General features: G+C 38.0%; 1 protein-coding gene across 1 annotated transcript in view; it reads right to left on the bottom strand.

Annotated features, from left to right (window-relative positions):
* The window catches only part of DAPK1 (death associated protein kinase 1), an 84,682-nt gene that overhangs the window by 25,796 nt on the left and 38,043 nt on the right, over window positions 1-20,843 (bottom strand). Inside the window, exons 2-11 of the mRNA XM_063181272.1 lie at window positions 18,408-18,629; window positions 7,802-7,940; window positions 5,833-5,962; window positions 5,500-5,548; window positions 5,331-5,357; window positions 4,754-4,906; window positions 4,567-4,612; window positions 3,318-3,407; window positions 2,834-2,926; window positions 1,082-1,201 (exon numbers count right to left, since the gene is read on the bottom strand). Coding sequence (XP_063037342.1) covers window positions 1,082-1,201; window positions 2,834-2,926; window positions 3,318-3,407; window positions 4,567-4,612; window positions 4,754-4,906; window positions 5,331-5,357; window positions 5,500-5,548; window positions 5,833-5,962; window positions 7,802-7,940; window positions 18,408-18,629 — 1,069 coding nt within the window. The remainder of the gene's footprint in view (window positions 1-1,081; window positions 1,202-2,833; window positions 2,927-3,317; window positions 3,408-4,566; window positions 4,613-4,753; window positions 4,907-5,330; window positions 5,358-5,499; window positions 5,549-5,832; window positions 5,963-7,801; window positions 7,941-18,407; window positions 18,630-20,843) is intronic.

Below are 20,843 nucleotides of genomic sequence, written 5' to 3'. Positions count from 1 at the left end.
AGCAAGAATTATATAGTTAGTTGTTGAAGGATTAAGGAAACAGTGGAATAGAAGGCATGCATTGAATAGCATTTCAGATTTCCACCTTCAAATTAAATCTGTAGGAAATAGTGCATGGAAAGAATTTATTCCTTTTTTTCAAAAAAATTATTGCACAACAATTCTCCATATTTTTGAGATGAATTAATGATATATCACACAGTACATTTATGCTTTTAAAATTAGGAATATCAATGTTAAGCTCTTACTATTAGCCTTGTTTGGCAAGAGCATTCCCCCTTGCAATTTCTTTGCAGCCACCACACCACCTCAGACACAAGCCATAGGCAACATCTAGGAAAGTGAAATGGGACCACACATAAAACAAAAAAACCCAGTGATTTCTTAAATGGTTCAATATCTATCACAGTAAAAGAACATTTTACTTCTATACTGTTCTTCACATTTCTGAAAGTACTTTGTAATGAAGGCCACTATAACCATGCAAAAAAGCATGACCTTGTCTTGAGCCATTTAAGAAATCACTGTATTTTTTGTTTTAATGGACAGTCCCATTTCACTTTCCTAGATGTTGCTGATGCATTGAAATACTGTAGTGGACAAGCAATTTCATTACTGAAAGTGAACACCACCATCTAACATGTTCACATATCCCACTTCTGCAGTTTGCAACTTCTGTTTCTAACAATGCTTTGCAAAGTCAGTTTTAGCAGTCTGGTTATTCTTAAGTATTCTGCCATCTTCATTGACCACAAGAAACAGCCACTGCCACCAAGAGTGAAGGCAGATATTTGATACACCACAAATCTATGGTCAGTTCCTGACCATAGATTTGAGTTCCACTTTTGAAATGCCTAGGCAAAAAAATTTGGGCTCATTTGGGCTCCATTTTAATGAATCTCGAGAAGACTGAACATAAAACATGTGAAAATTTCTCCTAGAAAAAAGGCAGAACTTTTTCCCATTCCCTTGCCTTTTAATTTCAGGTGTTACATTTCTATTTTACAACCACACTGCTCTATTCAACAGGGTGTTAGCTAGTCCCCCACACACCTCACACCTCAAAGCAGACCCACACTACCTTGTTGGGTTGATTGACATCATAATTTGTCAGAGATCCCAGAAGGTGCTGTAATCCAGGAACATTGTCATCATTGATGGCATGAATAATAGCTTTCATCACAAAAGAATCTTCCTCATCCTTGCAATTAAATGTGAAAGAAGAAAAATTGTTAGCTTTAGGAAAAAAATCTGTATCTAACAGATGCCAAGACATCAAAAAAAAAAAACAAAAAAAAAACAAACCCTAAATTTTTTGAAATTTCTTTGTAAAAGAATGGTTCAGCTACAAGTTGTAATCTTTCATGAAGCATATGGCTAGCATGTATGCATGTTATCTGAAAACCCACACCAAACCCCCTGACATGTTTTCTGGTAAAGTATACTTCCGTCTTCATCACACGCAAGCCTGTTAATCACTGAGACTCCACACAGGTTTCTTTAATTAGGTGCCTTTTTTTTTCTCATAGGAAAAGTAGATGATAGATTTCAATAGAAGCAATATTCGCACAAAATGGAATTATTCCATGCATACATGTGACGATTAAAAAACCCAAGTGGTGCATGAATACCAGCTGAAGTATCAGGTTTTGTGCCATCAGCAAGAGAGGTGCTTTGGTGCAAGCTGTCATCTATTCAAATGGATCAGTTAAAAATCTAGAACCTAAGTAATAAGCCTAGACACCTCTGCAGGTGTAACTTTGTTTTTCTCCTCTGCACTAGAATTTCAAAGAGCTGAAATTCACAGAGCCCATTATTTGGATTGCTCTTACCTCCCTCTCTCCCGAGGTTTCAGATTTTTTAGGACACTGACATTGGGCTATAATCCTTTCTGCTGGAACACAGGTGTGAAAAGCTGATCCAGTGTTAAAAGGCATACAGATAGCTGAATGGGGGGGTGTTGGGTAGGGAAAGGAGAGCAAGAGGAGAACAAAGAGCACAGAAGCCAAAAGATAAGAGGAGAAAAAGTGGAAACATGAGCATGCAGTCGCACAGGAGGGACACGGGGAAGACCGTATGCAAAAAAGGGCTTTGCAGAATTTTTGAAGTTTGATCCTATTAATGCACAGAAAAGTTTATATTCCCCAGGTCTAAACATATTAACACATATTCCTTGCTGATCACAGGGAATTTGTGAACTGTGTATTAAGACTTGTAAGCTAAGAAGAATGCTTTTGGATATACAAGTATTTGTAATTACAAAACATATAGCAATTGCTCCTAACTGCAACTGTAGTCATATCTAATACCACAAAGTGAATACTGGCCAACTCTAAAGTTTCCTCCTTAAATAACTGCTCGTTGTGACACTGCTGTCTAGCATTCGTTGGATTTAAAACAGCCTCAATGGTTTTGAATATTTGGTAAAAAAAATTAAAATATTATTTTAGTCCACAAAATGATGATGTAAATAATGAGTAAAATTCAGATTACACTTTTTCACCATATAATTGTTATGGATGACACTTTTTCACCATATAATTGTTATGGTGAAAAAAAATACTCATGAATCAAGTTTCAAGACCAAGAAATGAATTTTTGACACCAGGTAAGTTAAATGTCAAGGTTTCAACACCGTAAGTTAAATGTCAAGATTTCAAGATGCAGAAGATCAAACTACGGAAAGTTGACCTTTGTAACCTAAAATCTATTTCTTCTTACTTATGATATTAGTTAATTATGCCAATTTTCAAGAGACTAATATTTCTGTGAGTTAGAAACTGGCAAAGTTCACATGTGATAAAGCTTTCTAAATATATAAGAACACACTTACCAGAGTATCATCACTTCTAGCGACACTCATGCTACTTCTGGACAAGAAAGATCTTGATAATCTTTGGCACAAGGATATTAAGCGCACTGATTGCTTTATAAAAATAACAAGAAAAAAGCTACATGTAAAAAAATTAGGAAATTTTGATAGGATGCTATCGCAGAGATTTTAAAGGACTTAGCAAAACAAACTGAAGTTTGACTTTAATACCCCATCTGCTTTTTATATTGAATTTGAAACCTTTTGTTATTATAATCCAGCAGAAGCACAAAGCAAACAATTCACACTCAAGCATTGGACCTCACTGACAAAAAGGTCTTCTCCCATACTAGCATACTCAAGCACTTAGTTTATTCCCAGTGTCAGAAGAACATGTTTCTTCTTCCTTCCTTTCCACTCTTAAATGTGCTGACCTTTCCCTGAAACAGTCAATTCTACCGCATTTGTATGTCACCAGCATTTGATGTGTTATTGAAAGACTTACTTTCCATTTTCGTCGTGCTGCAAACTTCTTGAATTTCTCCATATTCACTGCAGAAGCTTTTCTACTGAGTGCTTGCTGAGTGTCTTTTGGCTGTGAGCAAAGGGAAAATAAAGATGTTCCAAAAAATTCCATAATTTCTGCATGTAAGTCTCTGTCCCTCAGTGATGACTTCCATTTACATTATAATAGTACTCCAATCATACTGTAATAATGAAGTAATTGTAAGCACATATTTTTAATATTCAGAGTCTAGTCTGGCATACAGATGGAATTTCTTAAGAAAAGGCTGTAAGGGAAATCCAGACCTAAGAATGCAATACTAAAATGTGCTTTTTCATTTTAAACAAAAACCCCTTCAAACATCAAAACATTCAGCCTTGTCCTTCACCTCCCTCTCTGATAGAGGCATTTGATTTCCAAGATAAATCCTGTCTTCTGGGAAGATCTCCTGACTGATTTTAAATGTAGTCAATCTTTGTTATAGTCTCAGTGTAATCACCTGGACACTGCTGAAAAATTACTCCCTCCTCAAACAAAATCACACCCCATCTACCAGTGCAGCAAGCTCAAAGCCCTCATCCTTTCAAATTTTCATGGGCTGATACTAAGCACCAATGACTAGTGGAGTACACAAAATTTTGCATTTTATGATCCCATCCTTGAAGTCATTTTTATGGAGATATATATATCATATCAAATCAGAATGTGATAGGAATTAAAACAATAAAGTGCCAGGTAGCACTACACACATTAAGAAGAATGATGGGTGCCATTTCCTCCCTCTCACCCTAGCAGCTTCACAGCAGCTCAATTCAAACCAAACACTGAAACACTGAAGAAGCAAGTGGACCACCACATCAACTGCTCTCTTCCATGTAAGGGGAAGGACAGAAGAGAAATTACTAGTTTTTTACCAATCTAAATAAGGGCATTAGAAGAAGAAAAATTAGTGTGAATTGGACTGGATTCAGAGACTGTATGTTTGTCAGTGCAATGCTCTGTGAAGATTAGCTTCTCTGTCTGACCACGACTTTAATTCCCACAAGGGGCTACTTCCCTACTGCTAATTCACATAGAGCATATATTAATGAAGCCCATATTCTGTATGCGTTAGCTTTCATACAGGCAGCTTTCCAATAAAGTAAGTTACATTAAACAATTAAGAAAATATTCCATGTTAAGGAACTCAAAAAGCATGAAATGAAGAATGATTAAAAACAGGACAACAGAGAATGAATGGCATGCTAACCTTGATCCAAGGATGCAGCAAACTGTCTTGAATAGTCATTCTCTTCCTTTAAGTGAATAAAAGATGCAACAGTTTCAGATATTAATAAAATACATACTGGTTTATGTTTATTAAACTATCATCTCCTAATATCATGTAATTTTAAATACTAGAGATGTAAGTGCCACACAGAAGAATAACAACTCACTTAGGATCTTTGACTAGAAGTCTTCGTATAAAGTCTTTAGCTAGGGCACTGGTATTACTGAAGAATTCTTCTTCAAATTCATAATTCACAGCAGACACATTTGCCAGTGTTTCCTGTTTGGTTTCTCCAAGAAATGGAGATGCACCACTTAGACTGCAGGAGAGACAGAACATTCCTCTCAGCACATATTGTAACACTGCTGCTTCAGCCCTCTGAGATCAAATAACAGTAGAAAGAGAACATTTTTCTTTTCCATTTTAAGGCTGCAGATCTACTTTCAGGAAGATGTGATGTAGCAGGGCAAAAAACTTTGCTGTAATTTCAAAGACTACTATTAAGATATAGCTGCAGGAAAGTCACCTACAGATTTGAAGACAGTTTCCCATCCTAGCTCAATGCTGATTGACAGCAATTCTTTCCATAATTATTCTACTGCTTTTAAGATCATACAACTTGAATCATGATGTGCAATCAGAATGGTTTGATTTGTAGAGACACCACCAACACCCCAGTGGATAGAATAAGAATTAAAAAACAACAGCATTTGCAAGAAACACCCATAGATTTTGGTACTTACAGAATATAAGTTATTACACCAATGCTCCTGGGTTGAAGGAAAAACAAACAAAAAAAGGATGAGGGAGAGGAGAGAAAAATAGATGGAAAGAGAGAGAGGAGAAAAAAAAAAGGTTAGAACATAAGCATAATCATGAGAGATTTATTTCAAGTAAGATCCAATAACTTACCACATATCTGCTTCAAGACCAAGAGGCTCATAATTTACTATTTCAGGAGCTAAAGGAAAAAGCAGCAAGGTAAGTACCTAGTCAAAGAACAGGTATAAGTCTCACTCTGAGTCCATGTATGTCAGAGATAATAAGCTAAGATGCTGATAGATTAAAACACCTTTATGCAAGTCTAATTTGAAATCAAATGCTACAAATTGCTTATTTAAATTTCAAAATGTCACAAATTACACACAAATTTCATACTCTGTAAATCAGCCAAACCAAGATAAGCCATAAATACTGTTTCACAGACTGAAAAAGAATAGTTTGAAGAAACAACAGTTTTCTCACCAACAAACTCTGGCGTTCCGAAGATATTTTTGAATTCATTTCCAAAGTCAATTTTGTGTGCTAAACCAAAGTCAATAATCTTGATTCGAGGCTTTGGTACATTCCTGTCCAACAGCATTATATTTTCAGGCTTTGAGAAGGAGGAAGGGGGGAGAGAAAGAGAGATTACATATAGGTACAAACTGTGGACAAGTGTTCTTCACCACCGAACATTCTTTTTTACCTTCGTTAGACACTTGAATTGTATTTTAGGCAGAAAAATCCTGACTTTTCCTATTATGATGAAACATATGCTTAACGTAACTACAGTAAATTAGGACTCCATGTTGATGTTGAAGCGCTATGATTTCCACAAGGCCAAGATTTTACTTCTTGTGGACACCACAGTTGCAGTTTTCATGTGGACTGACCTTAAGTGAAACACACTGTCCCCCAGTAAAAATCACAGACCCTGTGCTACAGCCATTCCAGCACGGCTGGGAGCTTGCAGGAAACAAAACCCTATAAACTAGTTACTGGGTCTGGTTTACATTAGTCCCTGAGAGAGGTTTCTTTCACACCACATAAACAATCAGGGACGTGTATCTTGTTGCCTTTGGATCTTCCAGGGAAGCTTCTGGAGTGGTCCAGCTCCCAGATTTTAAGGTTCAACATACTTAAAAGGAAGGCAAAAGAGCAGGTTCTCCCGTCTTTTCTAGCTAATTTTGAAATATGGACTTCACATTACTTTACACCAAAGATCTGCAAATCCAGAACAAAGAAGATGAAATGCCAGGATTATCAGCAAAGGGGCTGTCTCTACACTGCAGCACTCTAATGAGCATACAGAACCAGCTACTCAGTCACCATGTCCTGTTATGCCCATAAGCTGGTGTACTCTGAAGAGGTTCTGTACCTACATCCATCCTGTTCAGAGTGTTAGGAGCTTCTGGAGTCATAAAGTACAGCTCTTCATCGTCACCCTTCTTTTACCTTCTTTTCCCAATCATGGGACCTGATACGTGCAAAAGTAATTTCTGCATTTCTGTTCCATACTTTTTTTTGGTCTACACATTGCTGCCTACTTTAATGCAAAAATTTTTGGTATCCAAGGATGACTTGTTCAATTACAAACAGATTGGCAAAAATTCACATTTCATACTCTAACAAATACCATTCTTTCTAGCTTTACAAATTTTTTCTCTTGCTGACTGTCATACAAAGACCAAATATATTACTGAGGTGATGAGGATGAAACTGGAAAAGATATGCTTACACTGAAATCCATTCCCTTCCCTACCTCATCCCCTTTTCAGAACTACATTTCAACTGTAATGAAATAATCATGCCTCCTTTTTCTCTTACAGACATAGCCGCACACTTCAGGAGACTTCTGGAATGTTTAGCTGTCTACCTTTGAAAAATAACATCTTCTGGGGGAAAATGTGCTGAAATTGAAACATTTAAAAGCAGTTGCTGAATTTAGATACAAAAAGCTCTGCTTTTATTATCAAAAGGATGCAATTAATAACTTTTCTGAAAATGAACAAAAAAGCCCCAAAAAAGGAAAAAGACGTCAGTGGAAATCTGCTCCACAAAAATCCTTGTACTTAACTCAGTGCAGTTTCAATTAAGCACTTAAAAAAACCCCACAGTTGAAAAAGGCATCTAGGTCAGAATATTTCACCCAGATCCCATTCACATTGAAACAAAAAATAAAAATCATAGTCCTCATTTTTATTTCAGGTTTGTTTTCTCAGAATGGTTTAATTTCGTCAGAAGGTGCCATTTCCCCTGAAGAAACATTTCCCAGACGGGAACTATTTACAGTTCAGTAACTTCTTTCCAATGGCTGAGCTTCCCCCTGTCTACATAAGCTAGCAAAACAAAACTGTGGCCAAGATCTTCATGATGACTGATTTGTGGCTAGAATTACAAAGGACTTCAATGGATGTTGATTACAGTTTAAGTTTTTATCTGTTCCACACACCTTAAGATCAAAGTGGGCAATTTGCAGAGAGTGGAGATACTGAACACCATTAAGTATCTGTTTGAGAAATTCTGTGGCTTCCTCCTCCGTGAGAGATTCTTTCTCAGCTAAGAAGTCGAAGAGCTCCCCACCTGCAACACTTTGAGAGTAGAAGCAGAGTTAGTGACAAGCTTGCTTTAACCAGTGGGTTCCTTTTAGTATAGCTGTCCTCAAACCCTGAAGAGCCTTAAAAATGATCCAGATGCTTTACATGTTTCAAATATCAGAAGAAATGATGAAAAGTACTTAATTCAATACCCAAAAGAGTTAATAGGTCCCTCCCTTCCCCTGAAAAGAATACAGTAAAAAGAGTGTTACTTTCAGAAAAAAAACTTTCTAAAAAATGTTTAGAAAACTCGAACAAATATAGTTAACAGTATTTAAATTTAAATGAAGTAAAAGCCTCCTACTCTCTGTATGCACATTTAAAAGAATACCATTAAATATAAAGTAACAAGACTCAAAACATACCAACACAATGGGACATGACATTATATAGAAAATAAAACATGAATTGGCTCATATCAGTAGAACACCAGATTTCTACACCCTCATTGAAAAATAAACATTTTATTTTGAAATATTTTTGGCAACTGTCCTACTTTTAGTTTCTAAACTCCCTAGAGCATCCAACTTTTGAAAATAGATTCTGGTTTTGAAATACTGTATTACATGCAGCACCTATATTGTACTTGTACAATACACGGTGAAACCTTTTGTACACGGTGAAACCTTTTCTACAATGAAATGTCCTTAAGACTGTTTCCAGCAAGTCTTCTAGCCCCCCCCCAGCAGAAAGAAAAGAGGTAAGACAGAGTACATAAGCACATCTGGATTTTTGCATTTGAGAGAGAGAGAGGAATAAAGAGAAGATGATCCTCTTCTCAGCTCAGTCAAGCAGCTCTTAACCCAGTCAACAGCATGAAGAGATACTGAAGTGATAGAACTACAACTGTTCCCAAATAACAGACACACTTCAGCTGAAGGACACAGTAGTTTGCCCACTGTGGCAAACTACTTTTCCCATCTGTGAAAGCAAGGATACTACTTAGAAAAGTCTTAGAGATTGCAAAAATGGTCTTAATATCTCCTGTGTTTTTCATTGTAATGATACTAACACAAATTCAGAAAGCGCACTCTAATTCTTATTGCTTTTCTGCAGGAAAAGAAAATAATCTGTTCACGATTTAAAGCTCTGATTATGAAACATTAGGTGGTGATTAACATATAACAATGGGTAAACAGTTTGGGCAAATTTCTTGAAATACATTTGACTTCTTTATCATGTCTACTTTTTCAGGGACTTAATCTGCATTATTGTAATGCAAATTGCATGAAAAGTGTATTTTAATGAGTTCTTGAAGCTTTCATTGAGCTGCCTAGACAATAATGAGAGTATTGTTTAGGGTATTATTTGTGTTGTAATATTTTCTGCATGAAAGCAATTATTGAAACAAAGTGCCATTAAAATATAAGAATTATAGACTGTAAGGATGAGAGGTCATTTTAATGATTTTTTTGTTGTTGTAGAGACATTAAAATGAAATTCCTAATGATTAAATCCAACTTGTTATTTTACAGAGACTGTCAGAATTGTCTTCCAAATGGACACACATGCATATTCTCTCATTGTTTGCTTCTGACTATAAAAAAAAAAAAAAGAAAAAAAAAGAAAATATTTTCAGGATAACGTCTGTATCTGCAGCACTGCACTGAACGGTGACATTCATTTCCAACAACTGGGCTAAAGGCCTTAGCATCACGTGAAGCTTGCTTCCCCACGTTTACATGAGGGTGCTGGCTGCAATTGTTGAGTGGCTGTGAACTCCATCAAATGTAGGCACTCAGCGTGGTTTGGCACTGGGCTAGCTATCAGTTTGGGGAACCAGAGAAGATGGATCCTCAGCTGAGTAAGAGCTTGTAAGACTGCACCAAAAGACTGCATCTGGTCGCACTTTCAGCTGGAAACCCTGCAAAACAGCAAAATCTCCTGCTGGTGCTTAAACCTTTCATCAGCCGTCACAAATACCAGAGAAGTACTCAGGCAGGCATTTGCAGCCATGGCCTCTCCAAGCACTGTGCTGTCCACCCTGCAGTCTAAAGCAGACTGTGACAGTGACACAGAGGTGGTGTTATGCTTCATGGCTGGCAAAACCTGCTCTTAACTCCGCTTGGCACTTTAAAGACATGCAGTCTGTAAAACTTAATAGTCATCTATGATTGTCACTTATTATACATGTTCCTTATAGACCCCCCCCCAAAAAGATTTAATTCCTAAAGTTTGCTACTTTTCAAGATACCTGCATTTGTGTAAAACGGAAAGAGCCTCCTCAGTTTCTTCTTATCTGCAATTATTCTGATTCTATACTGCTGAGTACTATTATTCTGTCTTTACCACAGATTAATTGTAGTGACCTTTCTTTAATGACACACCATAAGCCTTATAATTGTGTGCAATAAAACATTATCTGTGTTTCACAGGTGATATACCTAGTGCTTGCAAATCTCAAAACTGAGGGCCAGGGAAGGTAAAAGGCTTGAAATGTTTTTGTGTGTGTTTTTTTTTGTTTTGTTTTTTGTTTTTTTTTTTTTTTTTTTTTAATGAAAGTTCATTAGCAAAAGTGGTGGATTTTTGCAATCTGTTGTGTGCTTCTTTGATGCTTAAGCACTGTTACCCTAAGTGACTTGGCAGCCCTTGCTGAACGAGTAGGCGAGTGAGGAGGGACGAGCTGTAATGCACTCAAAGTGTTGTTCCAGGAGCAGCTGTACTCCTGCTCTGTGGGACTCTGGTGTGCCCCCTCATGTTACACATCTCACTCTTGATGTCTAGGAGGAGATCCTGCGTGGGTTTGCCTCAGAGAGGGGGCCGTGGTGAATTCTCCTGCTGGTAGCTCCTCAGCTGTGGGGGCGAGCTCTGGAAGCCGTGTTCTCCCCTGGGGGGCTGCCATAGCTGGAAAGCACAGTGCCCATCTAGCTGCTCCTGCTGCTACTTATGGTAGAGACATAAAGCATGAGGGAAAAGGGTTTTTATAGCAATGGTGAGTAAAAGGTTATACCAGCATGCATAAGGAACTTCACCTGGAAGCTCAGAAATGCCTGGCTCCTCTGCACCAGGCAACCTCCAAGGGAGGCCCTTCTCACAGTGTAAGGCAGTGACCCCATGGGAGGTTGCATTTTTGAGCTTCCTCTTCATGCTTGTCTGGAGACTGCTTATTCCTTACCCTCTGGCTGACTCACGAATATCTGATGTTAAGCTGCGCTACCATGGGCATACAAAAACCCATGCTATCGCTGCAGGGCAAGCTTCAAGTGAGTCGTGGAGGGTTACTACACGTCTACACTCAACATACTTTACAAGTTTGATTTCCACAGTTAATTGGCTGAAATACAATGTCCTCAGATTTATCAGCAGACCCGAGTTTCACAGATTTTGTAATTGGATTGTATGTGTAGAATAACTAGACGATCTTTACTAGACTTCCAGATATCACAGATGAAGAAATTGGTTAGAAGCAGCCAGTAAAGACACTGGCTGTGTAAGCTATTGCAGCCTTCACAAGCCTCCTAAAATGCTGTTGGGGCATCAAGTCCAGTCCTGTGCCTCAGACAGCGTAACAGAGTCCCACAATACATAAACACTGCATGTGTTTGGAAATAAGAGTCATCTTCAAAGTGGAGCCAGAAGCAAGGAGAGAGCCCTGTTCCACTAATGTGGATATCCCATCTCACACACAGGACCAGTGTTAATCTAAAGAAGGCAGCACAGGTAATTCCATACGTCAGCCCCTTTGACTGGTCTTTATGAACATCATCGTCTACCAAGAACAACACTGCTTCCACCTCAATCACAATGGGCCTTTGTTTCCAAATTGGCTTTGGGGATGCTGATGCACAAACACTCTGCTGAAATCTGACTGAAACCAGACCACTGTGTGAGTTTCCCAAGCCACACAAACTGGCTCCCAGCCTGCCTTTGGGCCTCTACAGAGGGGCCCACACAACCAACACCTAAAAGACTGCTGCCCCCAACCACCAACTGGATAAAGGCGCTTCCTGAAGGGAGCAGAGGCAAGAGGTTCACCAAGCACTACTCCATCTTCCTATAGAGGACTTTGGAGTATCTCTACCTGGTATCCCTAAGAAGCATAGAGCTTTTCTCTGTTCAATTTCTCAGTTTGCTGGTAGGAATTACCAGACAGCTTCCTGATCAGTTCTTCTGTACCCTAAGACAACTCTAAATGCCAAAATGCCAGTATGTAAAGGATGGACAGCAACCTATTAACAGAGAAACTTAATTACAAGTCAAGTCACAGCTAAATTCCTTTATGGCTGCAAAGCCTCCATGTTCTCTTTCACATGGTGTTTTCCTCTAAAGCTTTAATTCTTCAATGTTCCTGTATAAAACCTTTCTGTTTACATTTAAATTTAGTTATAATTCTGCAGTCATAATATGCTGTTCAAATATCATGCTCAATAAAATAAGAGTTTGTGCTTTGTGGCAGTCACATCTTAATACCACCTAATTCTAACGCATTATTGACCATGTTATAACACAGAAAGTCATAAGGGCTGAGAAAATCTATTTCATCATTATAACACAACTCTTTATATTCTTTTAAAGTAGCAGAGAACATGTTTTTAGAAGTATTTTGTATAAACATTTTCACTAAGAGCAAAGCTGGTATGTGTTATTTCACTGATACTTCTAGGCAGAAGTGCTATCTTTCCTGAAATGAGAGAAGTAAATTAAAGCTTTCAGCTGACTGTGTTCTTTCTTACAAAAAGCAATAGTGGTAAAAGCATTTCCCAGCCTCCCCAAAGGAAGGTTGACAGATGTGATTGCAACCCACACACCTCCCTCTGGGAAATAAAATACATCACGCCCATGGAAAAAGGATTTCTGTATAGTGCTTTTGCAAGTTGCCAGGCTTTCTTAACTATGAAACAGAACTATCGCTAGATCTCAGAGGAAGTCATTATGGGAACCTACTCAGGGAACTTAGAATCAATTAACCTTCAAAGTCAGCATGGTCACCTCGTAATGACTCAGTCATATGCTATGATCACACTGCTTATTATGCAACAGCACCTAAATGATATTTAATGATTATCAAAGGATTTCTAATGAATTTTAAAATCTACAAATGAACCCTAAAATCTAGACCCAAACCCCTTGAAGGAACATTTATCTTGCTTAGATTTCAAAACAACATAAACAAAGTTAAAGAAGCATGCCATCAATTTATTCCACTTTTAAAACAGATGGAAATTTGATAAATTACCTGAATTCTTCTCTAGTACAAACATTTATTCTGTCAACTTGTAAAATAAATGTTTTCCCTAGGGATTCTGTGGTCAAATCTGCCTTATATGACATCCAGTCATACAGTTGTCAGCCCAAGACTAGACTTATATATTATTACTTCTGTTTTACGTAAGAATAAGGGAGTTTGCATCCACTTCATTTCGCTGCCTTTATGAATTGTGCAGTTACCAACCCACTCCTCAGAAGTACAAAGTGTACCAAACATTTTGAAACAGCAGAACAGGGCTGCTAGCTCATGAAATTACCTACTGGCTGAACAACATTGCACTTACATTTTTCTTTATCTAGCTATCAGAAAAATGATTACATGTTCCAGCATCATCATGTTTTCATTTGTCCAACTTCCATTAGAGACATCAACTGTCATGAAATCCTCTCTTTAGTGTGCCTAAATTCTTCAATTATACTGAACAAGAAGCATTGGCCTCAAAGGTCAGCCAGAACACATGCACCAAAACATGGACTATATTTTAAGCAGTTAAGTCTCACTAAGGGGGGTTGGGTGAGTGGGAGAGGGCATGAGAACTCCTGTGAATCTTTTCTGCACTCAAACACCACTGGTATTTAGGTCTTCATCACTGAAATTCCTGAAGTGCCCAAAGTCTGCATACAGCAGGTGGTTACCTTGGCCCAGCAGAGTGCCTTAGTATTTTGATCTCATCTACAACATTCAGATTAATAAATGAGGAGCATTTGGGTTTACCCAAACAGGAGGGGCGATGATTTTGCTCGGGGAATGCAGCACATAGAAACCAACTCTCCCTCTGAGACCTGCTCACTGTGTGGCAGAGTCACACCAGCTCTCGAGCCTGTCCTGTCAGCCCTGTCAAGCCTTTGCTCCAACCTGCCTACATATTCTCTGTGCATCAATCTGTGGGCCTGGAATTTAGGATTTTGAAATCCAAAGGTGGCACAAGATCTACAAATTGGTGTAACAGGGTTTGCTAACTGCCTGCTACATGCCAGAAGCACCAAATATTTAATCCTCCTCTCAAATTGCAGCGCAAAGCCACTTGATAATAACTTTCTTATTTACTTATGGGTAAAATTTACAAAAATCTCAGAGGTATTTCTACCAAGAGACAACTAAAAATTAAGGAAGCCCTGTGAAGACTTCAAGCTTCTCTGGAAGACAGGCTTTAAGTCTCTTCCCAAGCATAATTGTAAAAAGTTAAATTAAAGCCCCAATAAGACAGAAAAGGAATTCACAGATGAGTTCACAGTTACTTGCTCTTATTTGCTCTTCAATGACCAGTTAGTGAAATAGTCATAAATTTTTACACAAGGATGTATCATCCTCTTGAATTGTTCGGTTTTGATTAACAATATGAAGCTACCACCAAAGCAGAAAGTCAGAGACAGTGTGAGATACAGGACTAAGTCTAAAATAAAGTTTATGCTTTCAAATGAAGTATAAATCCTAATATTTAATGCACAAATGCTTCTAATACTTTCAAAACTTTCTATTAAAAAAAAAAATTACAAAACAGATAATTGTCACTCAGAACCATGCTGGAAGAGATAACCGTCTTAAATCAAGATTTCAAATTCAGAAATGAAGTTATGCTTTTTGCAGAGAAAAGTATGAATACCTAACTCCACACTACCAAGTAAAAAGAGTCAAGTATTGCTATCAAGCATTTTTAAAAAACAGACCACCTGCATTCCTTTTGTTAATTTTAAGGAACTACTGTACAATGTAGGATGAAAATATTTATTTTTTGTGTTGCAGCAAGAAACCATAACCAAGGCTCCACAAAGAATCACAAACTGAGTATATTTTACGTCTGCACTCTAAATAAAGACCTAATAAAGTGGAAGAGAAAATAAAATGGAAGAGAGAAATTATGCATCTAGGGCCAGGAAAAGAGGAACCAAGTAGGTGCAAAACATGTTGAGGAAAGAAAATAATTATCACTGCAGAGACATCTGTGTTTTCTAGTCTGTGAAGTCTGAAAAAATGATGGCTTCAGCAGAGCTCACTAGAAATAGCTTAGTACAACTAACATATAACAGACTCTAATAGCTGCAGCTGGATAGAAAAATTTAAACTAGTCCTAAAAATTCAGACTAATTCAATTATTTGTGTGATAAAAGCAAAAAGAAAGAAAACTATTCAGGTTTTAAGTTAGATGAGGAAAAGACAGTGGCTTCCAGTTTGTATGTAATATGCATAACATTCCTTTCAAGATGATGTAAAAGTTCACAGAGTGCAAATTTAAAAGGTTATTTCCAAGTCAAGAAAGGAGACATTTTTCACTAAGACCTAGAGTTATGAAAATATGTCTGAATGCTCTAAATATACCAAAATACTGCAATAAAGTAAGATTCTTAAAGGATATTTCACGCTTGTCCCTGGCCGCTGAATCTTCTAAGGAAAGATTTGGTTTTAAAAGTTTCATAAATTAAATGTTTCGTAGAACTTGGGTTTTTTTGTAAATCAGTTTCCTGATATAAAGCAGTTCAAAGAAAAACTTCCAAACCTATGTGGATAAAGTAGCTCTGTTTTGTATTCAGTGCTGTGAGGACCTACTTGGCCACTGCAATAATTAACCAACTGCCCCCATATTCCTGCATATAAATCATGACCTTGAACAGCATCAGAGAATGGTTTGTGCTGGAAGGGACCTTAAAGATCATCAAGCTCCAACTCCCCTGCCATGAGCAGGGTCACCTCTCACTAGACCAGTTGCTCAGAGCCCCATCCAACCTGGCCATGAGCACTTCCAGGAGTGGAGATCCAGAAGTTCTCCAGGCAACCTGTTCCAGTGCCTCACCACTCTCACAGTTAAGAATTTCTTTCTAATAACCAGTCTGAGTGTGCCATTTTTCAATGTGATGCCATTCCCCCTTGTTCAGTCAATTGCTCACCTCTGAGAAACTGCCAATTAGTAAGGCAGAAAAATGTTTAGGAGGCTGTATGCAATACAGCAAACCTCTTGCTGAAGCAGAAAATAAAAATCAATAGTGAACAGGCCATACACCCTGTCACCCTGGGACTGTGCATGTTGACATATGGCAACAAAAGGGCAGCTGTGGTTGCTCAATTATACAAAATTGTGTCTCTGTGTGGTATACTGCCTCATAATTGTAGTCAGAACAGAACACAAGAGCCAGGAAATACACTATGTTCTAATCAAAATGGAAAATGGACACTTAGGGTAGATTCTGAAGATAAACAGGTTATTTAATGAGATTTCAGCTTTATTTCTGTTCATACGAAATTGCTCTGTAAGAACAAAGACTGTCAAGAGGGTAGGTCCCTAGGCAAAATGTGAACACTAGAACATTAGAGAAAAAGGATTACATATTTAATGTCTAAGCATGCGATTAAAATGACAATCCTGTCTATTCAATAGCTTTATGTAACATCACAGTGATTTTGAGAACTACAAAACTTTGTAGCAGTTAGCATATTCAAGTTTACAAAGGGATTGCTAACATCATCTTTTCCTCTTTGACTGTCTAAATAAATAAATGCATTACCTTTATGATATCCAAAACAGCACTTCTTCAATTGAAAGACTCACAAAGCAATTTGGAAAAAAAAAATAAAAAAATCTCAGATTGAAACTATATAGGGATTGCTCACCTTGCAAAACAATTACCTAAATTGCAATACAAATAATTTGCGGAGCTTCATGACATTGAGCTTATGAAACATGCAGACAGTCTGCTCAATGGACAGGGGTGGTTGCACACTGACACACACACACAGAGCAGCCCTGCTGCCAAAAGAGCTCCCATTCCATGCCTCGGGTGGGGGTGGCTGGGGCAGTCCCACTCCTCCTACCACCGCCGCGACTGCCAAGTCTCCCTCACAGCTTACAGACGCTGGCCTGATCTCATCTGCACAGATTCCAGAGCAGAAGGAGCTGCAGAAGCAGCAATACTCTGACAGCAAAGTTGTAGAGCAGGAGAACATGAGAGTTAGTATCAAGTAGGGAGAGGAAGAAGCATCACACTAATTTTGCTGTGTATTCACATCATACTTCAAAGAATTCTGAACAAAACCCAAGTAAGAAACAGTAAGAATTTAAGGAACTTTTACTTTATACAGATGGTAATTTAGTTTGGAAAAAAATACTTGTTTAAATTACCTACATTTGACAAACTAATTCAAGTGTATACAACTGGAACTAAAAAAAACCAAGCCAGACTACAACTATTACAATAAAATATCACATGCTGGACTAGAAGTGTAAAAATATGTTTGCATAACAACACATGACATAACAAAGTAGTATCGCGAATATATAGGCCATAGAAAAAAATGGAACTCTAAAAGCTACATCCCAGTTTCCTTTTTAAATCTATACTGTAAATGTACATGTTACTGAAACCATGCAACACTGAAGTATCTTTATAAAGTGGAAATACAATTTATCAAAGCTAGTAAACAGGAAGACAAAACCTGCACAAGAAAAACCACATGAACAACCCACAAAAAGACACAAGTGCTGCCTAAGATTCTGGTACCAAGTCTTCTGCATGCATGAATTTCTTACTGTACAGTATGGTTAACTGATACTGAGCAGGTATGGCAATAAAAAAGTGCCAGGCATGCCAAGTGTGCAAAGACATGCACATTCCAGCAGCACCACTGACAAACTCTTAACAGGTGACTACGGCTTAACTCCTGCAATTGCAGTCTTTGAGAAACTGGAAGCCAGACTAAAAAATGGAGAAGTAGCTTCTGCGGACGCTCAATCTATTAGCAATGACATTGGATGAAAAATTGGTAACTAAACCAGTATGAAACAATGTGGAAGTTCAGTTCTCATTTTAACAAGAGACAACTGTGGGGAAAATTCATGTGGATTACAAAATGAGAAAAAGCATTCACTGAGGCCACTTTACACCAACACAAAACAGTGAAATTTCCTAAACTAATCTCCACTAACAATCTCTATTTTCCTGTGCTCTGATCTTCAAATCAGTATATTTAGTTCGAGGCTATTCAGTGATTAAAGTAAAAAGCAGAAAAAAAGAAATGCTAAATATGCTGATTTAAAAAAATAAAACAACTTTATAGTGCATTCAGAGTGAAAAATACGTGTGGAAATCAGGAAACTATAACACTGACTAAAAACCAAAGATTTCCTAGGCTATTACCTATTTTCTTTTGGGGTGATAAGGAACTTCCATTGAACCACTGCAATTCTCAAATTTTGGTTTGTTTTTAAAAACCAAAGAAACAAATATTCTCCTACTAGTCCATGGGTCTCCAGAGTTACTTACAGCTCCAGAATGAGAATGACATCTGTTTTATTCTCATAGACGTCATGAAGCGTTATCACATTGGGATGCCGAATCTCTTTCAGTATTCCAACTTCTCGCTCGATATCCTCCCGGCTCACTCCACGGCGGCTGGACTTCGTTCTCCTTTTCTTGATGAATTTTGCTGCAAACTGCAGGCCGGTGCTTTTCTCGCGGCATTTTTTCACTACGGCAAACTGCCCACTGAAAAACAAAGAGATGACGAGGGTTCAGTTTAGGACAATTCAGAGTTAAGAGTAGCCTGTTTGCTGTGGTGGCGGAAATCAGCTTTTAACTCTGGCTAAGTATATAACTGCTTCTTATGCCATCTAGAATAACACTTGAAGAAAACCTAGAAGCGGCAGGAAACATAATTTAAGATTAATTAAATCTTAAATTGTCATACAAATGCACACATTTCAGCGCATCAGTAAGTAAAAGGTAGCACCTTACCAGCGAGGACCACTGGATTTTTGACAAATCTGTGCACTGGGGATTACTGGGCAAAAGTATGTTTGTTGAATATTTTTTCTTTGTTCTGCATTTGGGACAATTAGTAGTTTTTACAATCTACATTATTTGTCAATATTCACTTTATTCTATATATATTCTATCCTTAAGTTTGTTTTTTAAAAAAAATTTAAAACAAAACTTGGTTTCATGACACTGCTTTGGATTTTGAAAGCACTGTCTAAATACAGTAGTATCAAGAATTACTCATCTTGTTAAGGACAAGTTTGAAGATGAGAAAAGTACCGAGACACTGAGAAACAAAACCTGTGTTTGTATTACAAAACAGAAGAAACTCCAGGAAGCTGCTGGCTCCAGCACACCATCATTGATGTACAAGCCTGGTGTTGCTAGATGTACACATGGATGTAGGTCAGAAATCTCCAGGAGCCTAATGTTGATTTAAAGAAAGAACAAGATTTCTAGAAGTTTTTCTTTTAAGTTTCCCTAATCTCTTGTTGAGGATTCTCAGAAAATTCTGTTCTGGTTTTTTTACCATATGAAGGAATAATAGAATTACAGGATGATACTAAGGAGAACATTTTTTGAAGTTACCCTACCCTGGTAACTGAAGAAGATCTGTTCTCTAAAGCAGATTTAGAACAGCAATTAAATCAGAGCTAGCCTTAATAGGTTTGACTACTTGAACAGCCATAAAGCACTCAGAGCTACACATTTCACGCCACCATTACTACGCTGATCCCACACAGTGCCCTGAGTGACGACACATTGTCTTGAACTGGGACATGCAGCTGGGCAAGGCTAAATGACTGTCACTCGTGGAAGGGCAGGGCAAAGACAGGACCTCTCATGTGAACTCTTAGAAAGACGCTCTAGAGTAGCCACCACCATCTGGGACATCTTTGAATGCAGCCATGGGTAGTGAGTGAAGTAAACTTTGAGAGAAATCTTAAACCTCAACAGTCTAAAGGTGAGGTTTAGATTTGTTTCAGTATTATGATCACTATTCATGTTTAATTCTTCACTGTTTAATGAAATCAATTCATAAACTTGTGAGACGATGCTATATTGCATGAAACTGACTTTGCCTTAAATTCTGCCTGCCCTCAATTCCACACAAAGTTTTTAAGGATCAGATTTCCATATGGGGACCCCCACATTACTATTACAAACTGCAGGGGACAGAGCAGTGCTTCAGACCACACCATATCCTCTTCTCCATCACACACAGGCTGGAAGACCTGCATCACTTGCCCAGACTCGGCCTGCTAGTGTTATCAGAGACACCCTCTGACATGTAACACTTTCATATGTGACTGAAAGAGAAAGCACAGACCTCTGGAATACCCATGTCATCCTAAACTGACAGCAGAGAGCTAGACATGGTATCCTAAGGTCATGAGCCTTCTCTGCCTGGTTCAGTCCAATTTCACAAAAACTGAGTTTGATCTCCATGGTCTGAGCAATTTTGCACTGCCAGAGTGGAGGTATTTGCACTGCTGAATTGAAAACACAGCCTTTCTGGCTCTTGCTTCCAGTGAGAAAAGGAAGTGATTGTCTCACACTCTCCCCCACAGCATGCGCATCTCCACAGAGATACAAAGCTTTATTTAAAAAGCAGTCAGTTTTGCAGAAAATTCAGTTTCAAAGGAAAAACAAAGTGGAGTAGTAGACAGATGCAGACATCATCACAACTCCAAGCAGCTACTTAAGCTCATAGATCACAAGGAAGTCAAAAGCTGCTGTTTGTCTTTTGACCACCTGGCTGGCTTTCAGGCTAGAAATCTAAAACATCTGATAGAGGAAGAAAAATATTTCTGCTTATGATTAATCCACAGGCTTGAATGCTGCATGGCTAACAACTCTCATCTAAGTTTAGCAAAAGCTACTGCTTCATGGTGGAAAATCAGCAAAACAAACAAAAAAAAGAAACAACCCTCCCCTCTA

The sequence above is a fragment of the Melospiza melodia genome, chromosome Z, assembly GCF_035770615.1.
Source record: "Melospiza melodia melodia isolate bMelMel2 chromosome Z, bMelMel2.pri, whole genome shotgun sequence".
Classification (NCBI taxonomy): Eukaryota; Metazoa; Chordata; class Aves; order Passeriformes; family Passerellidae; genus Melospiza; species Melospiza melodia.
The sequence above is the reverse complement of the archived record's forward strand: the minus strand, read 5'-3'. Positions and strand labels throughout refer to the sequence as shown.